This window comes from Delphinus delphis, chromosome 17 (assembly GCF_949987515.2).
Source record: "Delphinus delphis chromosome 17, mDelDel1.2, whole genome shotgun sequence".
NCBI lineage: Eukaryota > Metazoa > Chordata > Mammalia > Artiodactyla > Delphinidae > Delphinus > Delphinus delphis.
In genome coordinates this window covers 77737991-77753535 of record NC_082699.1, presented here as the reverse complement: position 1 = coordinate 77753535, position 15545 = coordinate 77737991, and the positions used below count along the sequence as shown (strand labels likewise).

Below are 15545 nucleotides of genomic sequence, written 5' to 3'. Positions count from 1 at the left end.
GCCCAGAAACTGTTGCATCTTTCCTTTCTCCTGGAGGAAGAATGAGTCTCTGACGTGGACTCCATAGCAGGAGCAGTGGAGGTGGGAGTTTACCAGAGTCAGGGTCTGCGGACTGGCTGCCTGGTTGGATTGGGGTGAAGGAGGCCAAAGAGGCATCTGGGGATTCTCGTTTTCTGTCCTGGGCCAGTGGGCATGTCAGTCACAAACAATTTCGTGTTTGGAGGGAAGGAGGATAAGTTGGTTGGGACATGTTCAGTTCTGAGGGAACATTTGTCTTATTTAAACGAAAAAGGAAACAGAAATGTTGGTTTATTTTCTATGTTATAAAATCACTAAAACCACAGCTTTAAAAAAAATCTCTGATGGTACCCAGTGCCTAGATGTTGGTTTCTAATATCATTCTTCAATGAGAGGAAGCAGGACTCCTGATCCGAGGGGCAGGGGGAGATATATGGGCCTAGAGCATCTTGTAGAGCTGGAAAGGAGCAAGCGCTTAGAAAAGCAGGTGGTGGGGCTGTGTCGGAGCATCAAATTGGAGTCCCAGTGACCAAAGGTAGGGCATTTGGGCAACAATGAATGACTTAGTTTTGGGTTATAGCCCAGAGTATGAAATAAATACCCATGGGCCTATATGAATATAAATAATTGAATAGATAAATATATAGAGAAGTGATAAATCTCCCACATAGAAGAATTCTAAGTAATTTATATGGACACAGCCTGAGGAGGCGGATCATAAAATCCCACTCTATACTGTGGGCTCCGCTTAGTGACGTGTGTCTAAAGAATAGAGTGTGGAAGGGTGTGTGAGTAACCTGACAGTGGAGCCATCTGACAGGCGCTACCTCAGCCAGGTGGTCACGGTCAGCATCAAAACCAACAGTTCTGTTGATGGCATGTGTGTCCTTGGTGTGATCTGTTGAGAATGACACTTCATCTCTGTGGTCTGCTTCCCCAAAACCTAAAAACCCAATCCAGACTTGCGAAAAACAGGTAATTCTCATTTGAGGGACGTTTTACAAATTACCAAACCAGTACTACTCAAAACCGTCAAGATCTTTAAAAATAAGGCAAGTCTGAGAAACTGACACAAGCCAAGAGGAACCTAAGGAGATGTGACGATTAAATTGGATCCTGTGAAACAGAAAAGTGACATTAGGGAAAACACTGATGAGATCTGAAAGTGTAGGGCCTGTTAGTAATGATGTATCAGAACCGATTGATTAGTTACGGCAGAGGTGCCATAGTAATGCAAGGGAAAGCCAGGTGTGGGCTATTCAAGGAACTGTACTATCTTTGCAACTTTTCTGTAAACCTAAAACTATTCTAAAATAAAAAGTTTATCTTGGGAACAGTTCTCAAAGCTTTCTGAGATGCTCTTCCCGGGTTATAATCCTCCAATTTGGCTCGAATAAAATTTTCCATTTCTTAAAAAAAAAAAAAAAAGAACAAGAGAATTGGAGAGGAAAAAGCCAGCAGGCACTTAGAGATGATCTAAAAAGGTGAATCATTGTGCGAAGTTGGAGAAGGAGGGCCAGGTCAGTGGCTTGCATTGTAGCGTGCCCGGCTGTCAGAGAGTTGTCCTCAGGGCCACTGTGATGTGGACTGTGTCCCAGCCTGTCTTTGTGAGAGGCCCACGTCGGAACGGGAAGGGTAACTGAGCCATGGCAGCTGGGTGAGAGCCAGAGGTGTCATGGGAATGAAGAGAACAGGTACCTGGGGGAAATCTCCGTGGATAATACATTTGGATGTTTTTGGCAACAAGAAAAGTCTGTAAAAAGAAAGAAAATGAAGAAGCAGGTATCCATCGAGATGGATTTGGAGCTATATTTGGAGAGAGGAGCGTTAAGTTCAAGATGTGTTTGATATCAGAGTCAAAAATTGCATTAAAGTTGGTGTGAATTTGGCTTATTTCTAAAAATTACAGAAATCGAGGCGGCAGGAGAACAGATATGTGGAAGAGGGCCCACTGGAGTATTAATCAGTGCCTCCAGAACTTCAGCGTGTCTGTGGGGTCAGTGGCATGGAAAGTGTGGGAATCACCAGACATGAATTAGGGCCAGTGACTGTTGCCACCTGCAGCCAGAACAAAGCAGTACAGCGTGATTTTGTCAAATAGAGGCCTCCTTAGAGGATACTGATGAAAACCGGAACTCTCTGTTATTCCACAAATGGCCGTTGTGTAGTAGTTATTCTATATGTAAGATATTTAAATTAAGTAAACATGATGGTTAAGGAAAAGAAGGGGCAGGATGAGAGACTTCCAGTTCCCGCTGTTACTGTGCTGGTTTGGGGTCCTTCATAATGGCGTGAGTTGTGTGAACTCACTACCCCATCTCAGTGTGAGAAGTGGGGCGATGGAGGGGGCTCTTGCAGCAGGTTGCTCCCCTGTTGGCTGACTCTTCCACTTACTGTCCTGGATCAGTAAAGCCCTGGGTTTCTGTTTCCAAATCTGTAAAGTAGGGACCATGGTGATACCTACCTACATATTGGGTTGATGTGGGGAGTTAAGAGAGAGAATCATGTCAAGAGCTCAATATAGTGCCCAGCACTGCATAAATGTTGCCCGTAATTATCATTGGGATCATTATCCAGAGGAGAGAGTTGAAACACCTTCCCATTTGGGGGCTGTTTTATATTCCTTTTGTAAATTGTACTTTTCTTCTGTTTTCTATTATGTTTATGTTTTTTTCTCATTGAGATCTTTGTCATACTAACCCATGGTTCGTAATATTTGTTGTATATATTCTCTCCCAATTTGTCTTTTATTTATTTATTTATTTAAAATTTTTATTTATTTTTGGGTGCGTTTGGCCTTTGTTGCTGTGCACAGGCTTTCTCTAGTTGCGGTGAGCCGGGGCTAGTCTCTGTTGCAGTGTGCAGGCTTCTCATTGAGGTGGCTTTTTTTTTTTTTAACATCTTTATTGGAGTATAATTGCTTTACAATGCTGTGTTAGTTTCTGCTTTATAACAGAGTGAATCAGCTATACATATATATATTTCCCCATATCTCCTCCCTCTTGACTCTCCCTCCCACCCTCCCTATCCCACCCCTCTAGGTGGTCACAAAGCACTGAGCTGATCTCCCTGTGCTATGCGGCTGCTTAAAAATATGGAATGCTTCACGAATTTGCGTGTCATCCTTGTGCAGGGGCCACGCTAGTCTTCTCTGTATCTTTCCAATTTTAGTATATGTGCTGCCGAAGTGAGCACTGCAGTGGCTTTTCTTGTTGCAGAGCACGGGCTCTAGGTGCCTAGGCTTTAGTAGTTGCAGCACGCGGGCTCAGTAGTTGTGGCTTGCGGGCTTTAGAGTGCAGGCTCAGTAGTTGGGGCTCACGGGCTTAGTTGCTCTGCAGCATGTGGGATTTTCCTGGACCAGGACTCAAACCCAAGTCACCTGCATTGGCAAGCGGATTCTTAACCACTGCACCACTAGGGAAGCCCTGACTTTCTTTTGAAAATTAACTTCTAGCTTAATTGCATTATGATCAGGGAGTATGGTCTCTGTGATAAGAGCTTCTTTGACTTTTGTTGAGACTTTCTCTGTGGACTAGTGGAAGATCATTTTTCTCCAGTCATTTATTAGAAAGAAACTATAAACATACAAAAAGTTGAAGAATCTCCTGTTTTTGGTCTTCTCTAGTTTCACCATGTCTTAGACTTGGGTTTCTTTTTTATAAGCCCAACTTGGAACAAGATGTACTTTCCTGATTCTGTGGATTCATGTTTTTCACCTGGAAAATATATGCCATTATCTCTTTAATTGTCAACTGCATGTTTTTTCAGCCTTTATATCTCTTAACATCTTTCATCTCTATTTCTTGTGGCAGTGTGTGTGTGATTTCTTTAGATTTTTCTTCTAAATCCTTAATTCCCTTTTAAGTAGTGTCTTCTTGGCATACCCTGTCCATTTGGTTTTTCACTTCACCACTTATAATTTTCACTTCCAGAAATTCAGTTTCCTGTGTTGTGTAATACGCTCTCCATTCCTGGTAATCTCTGTTGCTCACGTATGTGATTGTGCCGTTTATTTCGTCAAGCTTTTCATGCCAGCTGTTTTGTGCTCTGTATCTGACAGTGACTCTGGGGTTTCTGGGCTGTCTCAATCTGCTGTTCCTCTGACTTCCTGAAGCTCCCGAGTGGCTTGAATCAAAGCCTGGTGGCCCAAGACTGATGAGTGGGCCTCCGGAGTGGGCATCTGACAAGAGCCAGGGAGTGAATGGCACAACTCACCCTCCCTCAGGTCCCAGCTCAGTCCAGGTCCAGCATCCCCACCTGCGGGCGGCATTGGGTCAGCCCTCTTCACCTCCAGCACTTTGGGTGTATAGGGTGGGGTCCTACAGACCTACTTGTTTATTACTGTGTTGGTTAAACATTCATTGTTGTAGCTCAGCCTGTCTTCTGATAGCAGTTCCCTTTTTCTTAAAGTATATTGTTTAGAAATTCTTTGATATGTGTCTTCGGTGGTAAAATTCTGCTCCTGTCATCTTGTAGTTTTCTTTATTTCACCTTGTTCTTGGAAGGTGAAGATTCTTTACTCCTTCGCAATTCTAGTTGAATCGTGATATTTTCTCAGTACTGTTCCCTGGGTTCTGTCTTCCACCGCAGCTGTTGAAAAGGCCCACCCAGGGCTGTGGACGAGGTATGGCTGGGAAGTGGTTCTCCAAGCACACTGAGGCTGTCCTGCCCGGGGACCGGCAGCCAGGGCCTCCGGGGGGTCAGCATTGCCCTTTCCTACTGGTTTCTGCTAGTAGCCTAGAGCCACTTAGAAGTGTAAATATTTTCTCAGTATGGAAAAGAATTATACATCAATGCAGAATGTTTCTTGTTAGTTTATTTTGGGGTTCTGGTTTTTCTTGCCAGTAAGGAGAAAAACTGTGAAATAGTCCATATAGTTGCTTAGTTTTGCCAGAAAATGTATGGACAGTCTCTGTAATTTATAATGTACTAAAGAAAACTCCTTCAGCTTTACCACATTTCAAAATAACTGTTTTCAATTATGCAATAAATAATCAGGCCCAACTTCGGAGGGTGGGAAAAGCACTATCTAAAAACGTTTGCATTTTTTCTTTAAACCAACTAAAGAGTTAATTGGTCTCTTTTCTCTATGTCTTTCCAACCCTGGTAGGACCAAGGTGCCTCTTCTGTAGGCAGAGGGGAAGTACTGGCCGTGAATATCCAGCCGCAGGCCCAGCCGCAGGCCCAGAATGTGGCCTCCCGGGGTCTTACCCTGCAGGGCGCACTCTGGAGTGTACTCGGGTGGCTCTTTTATTTACGCCTCCTGTAAATCAGAGACAGGAGTCAGATGAGCTGTGTTAAGAAAAATGTTTTGTTATCAAGCTTAAAAACTGCATTGCTGACAATGACAAATGGAACCAAAATAAGCTAATAACACAGTGTTAAAATTATGGTTCCTATTGTGATACTGTAGAAGGAAGAAACTTATGTACCAATGATTCTTCTTCAACGTACAGAATTATACTGTGAAATTATTTTAAATGAATCACATATCTTTTCAGTTCTGCTCATTTCCTTATTAAGTGGTTTGCTTTTTTTAGAAATTCATTTTTAATCATCTTTGCATTTAATGTATTTTGCTGTAGTTGTTTGTGTAACTGTCTCTCTTCTCTACTAGAGTAAGCTGTATTGATGTAGGGACCTCCTGGTATTTCCAGCACTTAGCAAAGTGTCTGATGTTTATTAGGTATTCCATCGGTACTTCCTCAGTGAATAAATTTGTGATATAAAATTAGCTGAGGTTAATTCTAATTGTGCATTGTTTTCATTCATTTTTAAAAATTGTCTTTATTGTCAGTAATAATCTAGTGCTTTTTTTAGCTGCCTGTGATAATTTATCAGTGAAGGGGATGCTCACAGATTTGGCATGAATTGATTGACAGTGGCTTAACTAAGAAGGTACTTTCTCTTTCACATAAAACAAGTGCTAGGCAGTCAGTGCTTCTCATCACCAGGGCACTAGGCCCCTTGAATCTTGCCACCATCATCCGTAGCTGCCACCTGGTAGCCTAGGATGGCTGGTTGACCTTGCCTGTCACAAGGAGGAGGAGATGGACCTTTTCTCTCTCTCCCAGCCCCCTTTAAGGACACATATGTGCAGGTAGTGCTTTCCCTGAGAGGGACATTGGCTGAAACAGTGTCACATGGCCACACCTGGCTCCAGGAGAGGAAGGCAGCATCACCTGGTGTACCTGGCCAAAAGATGACTTCTCATTACTCAGGTTGAAGGAGAGAGAGGATCATTAAGAAGCAAACAGCAATTTCCATTGAAGTTAGAGAATTTTAAGTTTTATCAGTTTTTAAGAGGCTTAAGGTATCATTTGAGAGGTTAAAGGACCTCAGTGATATTCTTAATGATACTCAATTCTTGAGAGATTTGGGGCGAGGATAAGTTAGGGATACTGTATGAAAACGTGCATTATAGTTTTATTTTAAAGTCGTTTTTGGTTGCCTTTTTTGCTGGGGCTTTAAATTTATAAGAGTTATGTCCACAAAGTATTAATTAGTTAAAGCCAACAGACAAGGTCTGTATCTTCTCAGAAGTAGTGCGGAAGGAGAGATAAGTTTATACTTGGCCTGAGAATTCACTTATAAGAAGCTTAATGTATGTAAATAAAGCTATTCAAGCCTCAGGCCTCCCAAGGCCTGCTGTGTCATGGGTTTTGGGCGTGAACGCATGTGTGCGCAGGACAAGGCCCCCAGGCTAGGAGTAGCTAGGCGGACCGAGTGCGCTCTAGAAAGATCCATCGGGGAGCTGGTGCGGGGTATGGACTGCTGGGCGGCACCTCTTCCCCCTGATGCGGGGAGCGGCGCCTGCTGCCTGGACCATCGACGGCGAGTGTGGTCAGGGGAGCGGGAGGATGACGCAGTCATGGGAGGGGGCAGAGCTCCGAAGTTGGACAGAAGGGAAAGAGCAAGACAGCCTCATCAGCCAGCAGTGGTCTGAACGTTTCATTAGAAGGACAGAGGTAAATTAAACGTTAACTCAGAAAATTCTGGTTTAAAATTGATCACAAATACAGTTTTAAGCCCCAGACACCCCAGATCTCAACGAGTAACTTTCTGGGCTCTCTCATGGTGCTGTCTCATGGTGCCTGTCACGCGCTTGCACAGCTCGCATCAGGGTCTCACCTGAGGAAGAGACCGCAGGGCGGTGACTCCCCTCTCCCCCTCCCCCACCCATATCTAACGTGATGCCCAGTGTGGGGAAGCGGGGGAGTACAACAGGCTTGCTTTCTTTGAAGCTTCAAATCAGAGTGAGTTGCATCTTAGAGAAAAGTCGGAGGAAGAGTTACTGGGAGATCTGCTTCCGTGCATGGGCAGCCCCAGCCCAGGCTCCTGTCTGGCCCCCACTTCCTCCTGCGGGATCCGCGGTGGTCTTGCTGAGCGGGCCCCCCGGAGTCCCGGGCAGTCGTGGTTGTCCCTGTGGGGCTGTGTGGCCGGGCCCACCGCCCTCTCTGAGGAGCCCCGGGGGCCAGGGAGCCGAGGCCGAGATTTTCTTGCTGTAAGCCCACGCCACCACTGCAGGCCCTAGGCTGTGAAGTGTCCTGTCCGCCCAGCCAGCGCGGGCGCCCTTAGCCCCCATGGCTCTGAGCACCTGAAGTGGAGCCGGTGCAGCTGGGAACTAGATTGTTAACTGAATCTTAGCTAATTTAAGTGTGAATCCTTCATGGGGCTACTCTTGTGGACAGTGCGTTCTCACCTAATATTAGTATCTCGTTAACTGCACGTGTGGGTTAAGAAGGTTCCTTTGGGCTCACGTGGGAAATCTGACAGCCTGATACTGGGGTTTGGGAATTGGGGGGTGGCTGTGTCCTAAAAGTTTCATGAAAGCTAGTTTTAGTCAAATGAGTTTACCTGTATTTAGGATCTACCCTTTGATAATTATTTACATAGTAAAGAATTGCCTCATTATAAAGGCCAGTAGTTTTATTTTGTTTGTGCGACATCAGTAGTGTTTACTGTTTTGTTCATCTTACCTCACGGCTGTACAGACTTTGGGTTCAAGTGAGTTTTATGTCACATAAAGCTGAGAGCTAGCCTGCTGCCCATCAGACAGCTCCTCGTAAGCCAGTGCCCGACACAGGCTGGAGGGAGGTGGCCACGTGTGAAATGGGACAGCCTCTGTGGCCCTGCCAGGCTTCTTGGAGAGTGCTGAATGCAGATGTCTCAGGAGGCTTTCCCTAAAACCGTGAGCGCAGCACCTGAGCTGTTTCCCAGTGTCCTCCACCGCCAAGCCTCGTAGATGGGCTTCTTGGTAAAGTTGAATCAGAATGTGTGGAGCGGGGTGGTGGTGGTGTGGAATTCTCCCAGCGATTCTGTGTACTTTATCCTCATTTTTATTTTCTCACTTGCCATGTGTCCCATTTTAAAGGGTTCTAATGTATGGGCAGGTGTTACAGACTCATTATTACTCAAAAGTAGTTGGAAAAACTAAACTGCATACTTGCTAAACATTAGTTGGCCTTAGCTTTTTCTTCCTTAAATGGAGTTGTTCTCACCTTGGAAGTAAAAGTAACACCTAGTAATAGGCTTTATTTTCGCACAGAAAAATTCAACCCCCTTGGTCCATCTTTAATTTTTCCATTTGTGACAAAAATGAGTATGATAAATTTTCTACTTTCCATTGGACTCTAAGAAAAATACTGGGTTGGCCAAAATGTTCGTTTGGGTTTTCTGTAATATCTTATGGAAAAACCCGAACGAACTTTTTGGCCAACTGATAGCCGCAGAGCTGTGTTGAGTAGTGGCAGCTGATGGCCTCACCGTGGGGAAGAGGGCATCCCTGGCCCTGGTGTTCCCTGCCCCCCATCCAAAGACTTCCGTGGCCAGCTGCCTCCTTGAGATCTCCACCAGGAGGTCTCGTGCACCCTGCTCGACCCCTCTCCAGAAGCAGAAGTCCCAGGAGGCACGCCTGGGCCCCCGGCCTTCCTCTTCCTGGTGCCTCGGCCTTCCCTTGTCACCTTTCATTCAGCGCTGCTGGCTCTGCGTCCAGAGCATCCCTGAGCCTCTGCTGCCCACCCTCCCTCCCACCACCCTCCTCCGGGCTCCCAGCAGAGCCTCCCTCATACCTGCCTTCCAGCCTGTGTCCTCCCCTCCTCCCTACAGCACGTCTGCTCTTGGCACCATCAGGTCACGCCTCCCTCTGCTCATGATGACGGCTAGTCAGGCCTGTAGACCAGACTCTCGCCAGACAGGAGGGGCATCCCGGGTGCTTCCGGGGGAAGGGGAACTACCCGTGTAGAGTTCTAGGGACTTAACACATTCTCACTGTCTCCTCAGCACCGCCGTTGGCAGCAGGGATTAGCATCCCTATTTTACACGTGGGTCACTGAGGTTGACAGGCATGAAGGCATAGCCAAATCCTCCTGCGGCAAAGCCAGGGTTCCAGTGCAGGGCTCCCTCTGTGAAAATAAGTTCTTTATATTATGGAACAGCTGCCTGCAAAGGCAGACAGGGAAGAAAGTGCTCAGGAATAATGCCTCTAAGATTCTAGGGTGTTGGTTTATCTTTTATGTGCTTATTTTGCTACTTCCCATAGTGATTAGCACCCAAATCCTTAAAATGCAAAGTTCCTGTCTTTTTAGGAGGCAACAAAAAGTGGAAGAACTTGGGTGGACACTTTTCCCTGTTCATATCTGAAAAGATAAGGAAGGGAAGTTATAAACAAAAGTGGTTAGAAAAATAAATGGAAAGCCAGGAGTTACATGAATTTGCTGATAAGTAAATCCAGAAAACAGTGTGTCATAGGAGCTGAGGAAGGACTGTGTACGGGAGCAGTGAACAGTGTCATCATCATCACCACAGAGTGAAAAAGAATATGAGAACTGAGACCAGGATTTAGCAAGGAGTTCGTCGGTTTAGGTACTAACTAGTAGAGTATGGAATAGGGGATTAAAATGTTCGGATCTAGAGTCAACCATATAAACTCTGACATGTTTTCTATGGTTTCATTGGTAATACTTGCTAACTTACAATTACGTGTGAAGAAGTCATCCCTGTTTTATTTTTTTAATATACTTTATGTTCATTTTATTTTTTTATGTAATCCTGAAAAGGTACCTTTATTTCGCTTTTCTCCTTCTTGATCCTTTTATATTTTCCATGTGTCTCCTGATAATCTTTCATGTCTAGAGGCTATATTTCATCTTACTAGCGCACGATTGCCCTCTAGTGGCCAAAAGCCTGGCTCACTTAGTACCCAAAGTAAGTAGAAAATGAGAGTGAGCCGTTCTTTCCATCGGTTTTCTTGGCCGGAATGCTTTGAGGCTCTTGTTACTAACGATTGATTTTGTAGCTTGATCTAAAGAAAATGACTGGGATTTTCAGCATTTTCACACATTCAGCTTTTTGACCTTAGGCCACTCACTTAATTTCTCTTTTTTTGTTTTGTTTCCTGTGTGAAACTGAGATTATAAACATTGATTAATGTTAATCAAAAAGTTTATTTTTAAAAACAGTCAACCTTTAGGATTAATCTAAGGTATTTAAGCTTCCCTGCTATATCCCAGATCTTTCCCTAATCAGGCCAGTCTACTTTCTATACAAATACAGTGCGTTACCCAGTTGGAATCGAGGTTTATAAGGCTAACCTTCAAACAATGCTCAAAGAAGAACAGTTTGTTTACTGTTGTAATTTACAAAGAGGCAATATTTTAGAGGGTTTGCAATAGTAAGACTTAAAAAAAAAAGACTTTCTACCTAAACCAGCTTGTATCGGTGTTTCCTGCACAGATCTAGAAAATTACTTGTCCCACCTGTTCCATGACTGTGCGGGTACATTGGAGCTTTATTATACTTATTTCCTTCTAGAATAACATGTGGAAGGGTAAATAATTTAAACTGCTTTTATGTTCTTGCGACAATGTCATGTTATTCATCGATTTGGTGGTGTTATTTGTTAATACACTTCTTTTTGTATTTCAGAAAAGATGTTGGTTTGAAGCGATTTTTTCCTAGGAGTTTACTGGACTCAGTCAAGGTAATTAGCCTGCTTTATCGTAATAGGCGACCGCGTTAGGCGGACCCCTCCCCCGTGGTATGCGGTTTTCTCCTTTCCGTGTGAAAGTCGTGATATAAAAGGCTGACAGTCACTCTGGTCATGCTGAGGGCAAGCAGATGTTTAAAGGCGTAGCATTCTGCCAGAAAGCCGTGGTCTCGCCTCTTGGTTGTGAGCGCGTCCGGCCAAGCACAGCACCAAGAAGGCTGCGTGCACAGCGGTCCTCGTCGCCGTGAGTCTTTGCGGTCTCGGGTATTTTGACACACGAAAGTACAGAAGCGGCACGTCAAAGAGCCATAGTGGCAGCTGTAGCGTGTGTGCGCGCATGCGTGCGCGTGCACGCGTAGAAGTGTGTTCTGGAGGTCTGTCTGCTCTTGTTTCCACCAAGGGCACTCCTCCCCGTTAGTAACTCTTGCAGGACACCAGTTCCTGTCTCTGCCTGTAGCTCCCACTGCAGGGGAGGGGACACCGGGGACCCGAGGTGTGGTTCCCCAGCCCATCCAGAACATGGTCCAGTGTGGTGTGAGGACGCAGCTTTGGATCAAGATAGAGTCCAGCTCAGCTGAGCTCTGCCATTTCCTAGCCTCATGGTTTTGGACCTGGTTTCTTATTTCCACAACGAAGAAAATAATATTTTGTAGGGTTGGTGTGGCTGTTCAGCAGATCGGTGTGTGTATGTGTATAAACTACTACCACAAGTACCTGTCACAGTGCAGTTTATAGACTGTGGCTGTTACTGCTCTGACTTTCTATCACAGAGGACATGTTCCACACTAGAGCAGCCATGTGGAAGACCATCCCACTCACTGAGGCCCAAGTGGGATAAGACAGAACACAGTGGTTCAAAAACTGGCTCGGAAGCCAGACTGCCTTGGTGAAAGTTGTGACCCGATCACCTTGAATCACTTGGGACTCAGTTTGACCTGGAGAGTGAGGCCCTGGCGTGGGCGCAGAAGCCCACCCTGTGCATCGGCCTGCCCTTTGCTGGGTGGACCCGGGGGAGACGCTCACAAGTGTAAGACACCGTTCCTCAGGGCATTTACCCCATCACTGGACAGAGAAGTGCACCACCCAGTGTAAAAGTAGAAAGCAGGAAAGGATACGAAAATGGCTATGTCACATTAATAGCACCATCAGTGCTCAAACATTAGTCCCAGGGTGGCCTGAGAATTACTGCGAAGTCTCCTTAGAGCTGTGTGTAGATAAGCAGTTATCACAGGAGGTATGACTGCTGGCATTTGGGAGCCCAAGAAGTTATTCTGTATTTAAAAAGGATCCTCATACTCAAAACAAGCCACCCCAGGTCCACGTCACAGGTGCCATGGTGGAAGTGTAGCCGAGGTGAGAAGGCCCCGGGGAGGTCCCCCATCGCCGGCTCTTCTAAAGCTCAGCCTCGGCGTCCTCTCCCGTACAGACTGCTGACCTCCCTAGGGGGCTGCAGAAACATCCTCCACCTTAGGGTCCTGCTCAGGGTCTTAATTTTTAATTCTACTTTCTCAGGTTTTAATTACTAGATATTTACTTGTTTGCATTTTGTCTGCCTGCTTCCACTATATTTTAAGATCCACGAGGACAAAGATAACATCTGCTGTGTTCTCTGCCCTAAACCCTGTGTTTGGCATGATCCCGGGCACACAGTAACATTCGCTAAATCTTATTTAAGTGAAAAAATGAATGAATAAGTTTAAGGGCCACTTGAAAGATGACTGGACTTAGAGGAGGCACTTTCCAGGTAGAGGGTACCGTGTGGAAGGAGGTATGAGAATAGCGCAGGTGATGATACTCCTTCACAAGGTAGAAGAACCGGAAGGCTGGAGAAGCTCGTTTCCCTGGGCAGCCCGCTCTGACCCTGCTGTCACTCCAGAAACGTCCCCATTCCTGCACAGGACTTGTCCCCTCCAGGTGTCTTTCAGGCTGTCCCTCAGGACCCAGCCTGACTGGCCTTCCTCATCCTCACCCTGCTGCCGACCCTGATGCGCTTCTGCTGCTGTTTGAGCTCCACCTGGCAGTCAGGTCAGCCCTGTGACTAGAGCTCAGACACTGTGGTCGCCTGTGTGGACGTCAGTACTCAGATGAGAGCACGTAGGGGCCCTGGGTGTTCATGGCAGGGGAGGGACATGGTCACCTTTTGGACTTTAGAACATAAACCTGACAGCAGCGTGGAGGACAGATCGAAAGCAACAGCACTCCAACCAAGAAGGCTTGGAGGTGATTAAGGTGATCAAGGTGAGCAGTGTCAGCCCCGGAGGCAGTGGTGGCCGAGCCTGTGTGTGCACGGGTAGTGGAGGGGAAGGAATTGACCCTCGGGAGCTTGAGAAAACTTCGCGAGCCAAACAGATAGCACTTGTGTTTTCTGAAAGGTTCAGTTGCTGCTGATTTTGATGCGAGCAGGGAGAACAGAATTGACTTCTAGCTTCTGTTTCTTAGGTACAGATTCGTCTAGTGTTTCATTTCTCACACGCTTTCTAATGTAAAGGAAATCAGTATACTTTTGTAAAACAAATAATGTATATTTGGCTTCTTAAATAGCTTAATCAGTAGCTCATATCCTTATGCCAAAAATTTTCCACCTTCTATGTAAATTCTTTCAACTGATTGCCGTCAGACTCTTGTGGGTATGACTGACATAAACATATACCCATAGGTATGTAACAGCTACAGTACAAATTAGGTTGTGTTCAGACAGTCTCCTCTTCAAAACTATTGCCAATGAAACTTCAACTAACAAGAAATTCACATCAGCTTCTTATTTGTCCCGGACTAGCCCTATGGAATGGCTAGACCAATTAGTATTTGCTTTTCCAAAGGCCATTTTGTTTTATATGCCTTTTTCCCTTCATATCTAGACTTCTAGAAGATCATTTGTAGTTAATGCTCACGTTGAAGTGTTGAAAGGTTACCTTGTATTTGATGGAACTTAAGCTATGATTGATTGATGGCAAAACAGGATTGGGGTATATGTGCCCGATTACTAAGGATAATTTACAGTATATTTAAATTTTCTGACTCTTTGATCTCAGTAGTGCCAGAGGCACATTTTTAAAAACACTGTACCAGCAAAACTAACAAGTCAATCCCAACCTGAGGGTAGTCTACAAAATTGACAGCTAGGCGATGGGGAGACATGAGTAAATGCAGTGTGGGGTCCTGGAGCAGTGAGAGGGCGTCAGTGGGCAAACTAGGGGCTCTGAGTAAAGTCCGCAGCTAGCGTGTACTCTTGTACCAACGTTGGTGTCTTAATTTTAACGGATATTCCAGTGTCGTGTGAGATGTTAACTTCCGGGGCAGGTGATGGGGGGAGGTGGGCACTGGGCGAAGGCCAGGAATTCCGTACTGTCTTTGCAGCTCTTCTGTAAATCTCAAATTACGTTGCAAATAAAATAGCCAAATTTCAACTTATTTGAGTATAATTCACAGTAGAAATCTAATTTCAGAACTAGAAATGTTGCAAGATCAATAGTTACCAGTTTTTTGAAGTTTCTGTACTTCAAGTTAATAGAATGGTTTCCTAGGGTCCTATCAGGAGCACTTAGTTTAGTCATTCCCATCCCTGTGGTTAGCACGGAAGTGCCTGGCTCAGCAGTCATTCAGCCGCCAGCTCCTGGCATCTGCTGTGTGCCAGGGAGAATGAAGCCTGGGGTCAGCACAGAAGTGGCCGTCTGGTCTGGGCTCCTGTAAGTAGGGTGGAAAAAAAGCACGCTTCAGACGTACACACGCACACACACACACACACACACACACACACACACACACACAATGGAATGTTACTTGGCCATAAAAAGAAGGAAATCTTGCCATTTGCAGCAATGTGGATGGGCCTTGAGGACATTGTGCTCAGTGAAATAAGTCAGACAGAGACAAATACTGTGACCTCACTTATATGAAAAGAAAAAAAGCTCATAGATACAGAGAACAGGTTATGGTTGCTGGAGGCTGGAGTGGGTGAAATGGGTGCAGGGCTCAAAAGCTACAGACTCCGGTTATAAGCAAGTCCCAGGGATGTGATGTGCAGCATGGTGACTGTAGTTATTAACACTGTTTTGCATATTTGAAAGTTGCTGAGAGGGTACGTCTTAAAAGTTCTCATCACAAGAAAAAGAAATGTGTCACTATGTGAGGTGATGGGTGTTAACTAGACTTGCTGTGGCGGTCCTTTCACAGCATATACAAATACTGAGTCATTATATTGTACACCTGGAACTAATACAACGTTATCCGTCAGTTATAGCTCAGTTAAAAACACACTTTGCGTGCACTGTTAACGTATCTATGTTTAGCATTTGGTAGGTGGGGAGATAATTCCTCAGTTAATGTTTCTTAGCCTGTTACTCTTTTCTTGCATGTTTTCTTTAGCACTACATTATAACTTTTTCATCCAGGAAGCCCTCGGAGTCCATTGTTGCTAGCAGCATCTGATAAAGATTAGGTTGATTAATATGCAATTATTTTTGTTGTTCAGAGGCTGAATAGCAGCAATGTCCGACGATTCATCCTGGTCATACTGCCTCACTTTGAGTGGCTTTCTCTC

At 45.2% G+C, this 15545-nt stretch overlaps 1 protein-coding gene and 1 non-coding gene across 10 annotated transcripts in view; one reads left to right on the top strand and one right to left on the bottom strand.

Annotated features, from left to right (window-relative positions):
- Positions 1 to 15545, top strand: part of PTK2 (protein tyrosine kinase 2) — a 252711-nt gene that overhangs the window by 125449 nt on the left and 111717 nt on the right. For all 9 annotated transcript variants that reach the window (XM_059995248.1, XM_059995242.1, XM_059995249.1 and 6 more), the window contains one exon: positions 10945 to 10999. In XM_059995248.1, the coding sequence (XP_059851231.1) occupies positions 10945 to 10999 (55 nt within the window). The remainder of the gene's footprint in view (positions 1 to 10944; positions 11000 to 15545) is intronic.
- LOC132413414 (U6 spliceosomal RNA) lies at positions 3107 to 3213 on the bottom strand. Its single transcript, XR_009516713.1, has one exon. It is a non-coding gene; the product is annotated as a U6 spliceosomal RNA (small nuclear RNA).